The sequence below is a fragment of the Tupaia chinensis genome, unplaced genomic scaffold (assembly GCF_000334495.1).
Source record: "Tupaia chinensis unplaced genomic scaffold, TupChi_1.0 Scaffold000067_1, whole genome shotgun sequence".
Taxonomy (NCBI): domain Eukaryota; kingdom Metazoa; phylum Chordata; class Mammalia; order Scandentia; family Tupaiidae; genus Tupaia; species Tupaia belangeri.
Genome location: NW_006159526.1, coordinates 542,776 through 546,278, shown reverse-complemented (window position 1 = coordinate 546,278; position 3,503 = coordinate 542,776). Strand labels below are relative to the sequence as shown.

The 3,503-nt window shown below is 59.6% G+C and overlaps 1 protein-coding gene across 9 annotated transcripts in view; it reads right to left on the bottom strand.

The window, feature by feature from the left end:
* ARHGEF1 (Rho guanine nucleotide exchange factor 1) overlaps positions 1-3,503 on the bottom strand; it is a 42,214-nt gene that overhangs the window by 26,113 nt on the left and 12,598 nt on the right. For 5 of the 9 annotated variants that reach the window (XM_006141998.2, XM_006141993.3, XM_027766710.1 and 2 more), the window contains 4 exons: positions 2,568-2,673; positions 1,943-1,954; positions 1,215-1,382; positions 787-932 (listed from right to left, as the gene is read on the bottom strand). In XM_006141998.2, coding sequence (XP_006142060.1) covers positions 787-932; positions 1,215-1,382; positions 1,943-1,954; positions 2,568-2,673 — 432 coding nt within the window. The remainder of the gene's footprint in view (positions 1-786; positions 933-1,214; positions 1,383-1,942; positions 1,955-2,567; positions 2,674-3,503) is intronic. The other 4 variants (XM_006141999.2, XM_006141997.3, XM_027766703.1 and 1 more) reach the window with 3 other exon arrangements.

Genomic DNA, 3,503 nt, shown 5'->3' with positions numbered 1-3,503 from the left:
TGCCAAACCCCCCGCCCGCCTCTTTTTTTTTTTTTTTTTTTTAATTTGCTATAAGGCATGTGTACTTGCAAAAAAGGAAGGAGACAGAGAGAGGGAAAATGAGAAATCACCCCCCCACCAAGGAGGATGGCCATATCACAATCCATTCTCTTCCATTCTCCTCTCAGGATTTTGGGCATGCACACACACACACGCCTGGATGATTTTCAAGCTCCAAGGACTAGTGCTTGAACCATGGCTAGCCATGTGGGAGTCCAATGCCTTAACTACCATGCCACCTGCTGGCCCCAGAAACAAGCGCTGCTAATACATGAATCATTTCCACACACTTTTCCCTGTGATAATTTTTTTCCCTAAGCAAAGATCATATATCCACAATCCCATTCAAATGCTTTCCTCCCTGTCCAGGGCCGCACTAAACACTTCCCGGGAGTCACCTCATCTTCACGACACTCTTTTGAGGTAGGAATCATCGGTGCTCACATTTCACAAATGACAAAACTAAGTTTATCCCAGAAATGCCATTTCAAGTACTGTTCCTGGCCCTTTCCATCCTCAGGGAACCGCACGACTAAAGAATCTCTGAGAGTGTCGCTCCGACAGCTGTGTGCGGTTCCACCCAGTGGCTAACCTACGACTCGGGGGAAAAACTGCCGGTGGCTGGAAACGAACTGCCGAAGTCCTCCCTATGGCAAACGACACCGGAGGGACATCTCCTGGCCTGTCTCTGGCTTTGCCGGAGCTGGACTGTGTCCCTGGCCGCAGCGGGGACGGGGTGTGACTCACCACTGATGACCTCCTGTCGCTTCACCTGGCTCTTGGGCAGGCTGTGCAGAGTGTCTGGGGGGATGAGCTCCCGCCAGCCAGGAGGCTCTTCTGGTTCCAACTCCAGTCCTGATCGTCCCGGTTCCCCTTCCTCTCCAGGCTCAGGGCTGTGGAGAGAGGCCTCCTTAGGACTCCAGGCTGAGGCATCCCAGGAAAGAGGCTTCGACTCCTTAGCGTCCAAACCCTTCCGGCGGCCTCGGCATCTGCTGCTCCAGGCAGCCATGCTGCTGACCAGCCCCTTCAGCTTTAGAAACAAGCATTCCTCCCGACAGGCCCGTGACTGCAGCTAGACCCCAGTGAACCTCAGCGTCTGACCCCCACGTCTGTGATGGGCAGCAACCCCCCTCCCGGTTCTCCAGGCTGCTTCAGTGGATTGTGGGGTGACGTACGTGGCTCGTCGGGCAGGGCCAAGCACGGCCGTGGCAGAGCTGGGGTCCATGTCCACGTCGCTCCGGGAGCGGCCCCCACCCCGGCCCTTAGCCCCGAGGCTGCCCCGGGAAGGCCGGCGGCGGTCACTCACCCGCAGGCTCTCCGAGCGCCCCAGACGCCCCGATAGCCTGGACCCCAAGGCCAAGGAGAGTCAGGCAAAGGCCGGGACAGACAAGGAGAAACAGACAAGGACAGAGAGGAGAGACCAGGACAGGGACAGGGCAGACCAGGACAGGGACAGACGGGAGAGACCAGGACAGGGACAGGGCAGACCAGGACAGGGACAGGGCAGACCAGGACAGGACAGGGGAAAGACCAGGACAGGGATCAAACGTGCAACAGAAAAGAGGAAAGAGTCAGAGTAGTGGGGCTTCAGGGGTGCTGGGCAATGTGGGGGTGCCCAGGCAGGGTACTGAGATGTGGTTGGGGGAGGGGTGGGATACCCAGTGGAGGGTATAGGATTGACCCCCTCCCTTCCAAGGCAGGGGGATTGGGACAGAAGGGGGGTTGGGGGAGAAGGATTTTGATACTTAGCTCTTCAACTGGGAGGGTGACGTCCCACCCACCCCCTCACAGGGGGTGAAAGGGAGGGGTGGCCATAGGGAGAGGGAGGGGCTGGGAGAAATGGGGGAGGGGCTAGCCCTGCTCCCACCCAGGGCCCAGGCACCCACCTGGCCCAGGCACCCACCTCTTCCACCTTCTGGGGAGAGAGGGGCACAGGGTCAGAGGTGGCCCTAGGTGGAGCCCAACCCCCTCCCCGCACCCACCCAAGGGTCCCCAAAGCAGCGGCACAAGGACAGGCGGGGGGCAGAGCCTGCCCCCCCAACTGTGAGGGGGACAGGGCCCCCAGGCATGGAGCACAGAGGGGTGGGGGACTGAGGGATGGGCAGGAGGAGGCGGGTGCAAGGCGGGGTGGGGGAGGGCTGAGGAGAGAAGGGGAAGGAGGATAGAAAAAAAGGGGCAGGGGGGAGGGGCAGAGGGCTAAAACAGTAGAGGGAGAGGGAGGAGGAGAGGAGAGAAACCCAGGCAGAGAGAGGAAGAGGGAAGACAGAGGAGGGTGGAAGAGACAGATGGGAGGAGGGGAAATTAGCGAAAAAGGAAGGAGAGGAGAGGAAAGGGAGGACTGAGGCAGGGAGGAGCTGAGGGAAGACGAGAAAAGAAAGGGGAAGGTAAACAAGGAAGGGCAGGAGGCAGGCCCTAGACAGGAGCAGGGGAGAGTGGAGAAGGCTTGGGACTGGCAGGTGCAAATGGCAGCGGCAACCCCCCAAGTAAGCCCGTCCCGCCCGGCCTGCCCTGCACCCCAGCCTGGGCACCTCTCCGTGTCAGCGCCCTCCTCGGTGCTCTCTGGGGGTGCAGGAGGCTCCAGGCTCATGGGGCCCTGTGGAGGTAGGTCCCCCAGCTCCAGGGCGGTGTCAACACCTGTGGAAGCAAAGGGAGGGAAGCAAGGCTGGAAGGCCCCTGCGGTGGCAGGATGTACACTCGGGGGGCCTCAGCTCCGTGTCCCATCGAATGGGGAGGCGAAAGCCACCCGTGCTTGGCAGATGCCAAGTGGCTGCTCTTAGAACCAGACAGTGGACAGTGGGGTGCCAGATGGATGGACATGCCACGGAACTATGGTGCTGCCTGAGCACGCCCCGCAAAACAGCCTGAGGGCAGGGAGGAGGCAGCAAGCCTCGATGCCCCAGATCCCTTCACCATCCCTGCCGTCAGCCTGTGCTTGGTGGGAACAGGCCGCACTCCAGGTAATGATGAGGAAACTGAGGCTCAGAGAGGCGAGTGATTTCCGAGATAGAACTCAAGTCAGCGGCAGGGCCAGGCTTTGAACCCAGACCTGTTTGAGCTCCAAGAGAGGACTGTAAGACATGGAGCCAGTGGGGCAGGTGGGTGACCATCTGGGGGGCACAGAACTGTAGTATGCAGAGGGGGACTGGGCACCTACTCAAGTAGGGTTCTGGCCAACGAGGTCATGAGGACTGATGGGAAATGCAGTCCAAGGAGGGGGAGACATGGCACCAGGAGAGAGGTCACAGCCCAGGAGGAAAGCTGTGGAAGAGGAGACTCAACCCACATGGGAAGGTCGTGGGTTTGTGTCCTGAGACCCATGTGTACGCCAGGCACACATGTGCATGCCATGGTCTGGGACGGCTAGGGCCAGGGGCAGATCATGGCGAGAAGATCTTGATGAAGGTGGCTGACTCTCTCGTGGGAAAAATAACAAGAGAGAGAAAAAGAATAAACCGAGGGAAAGA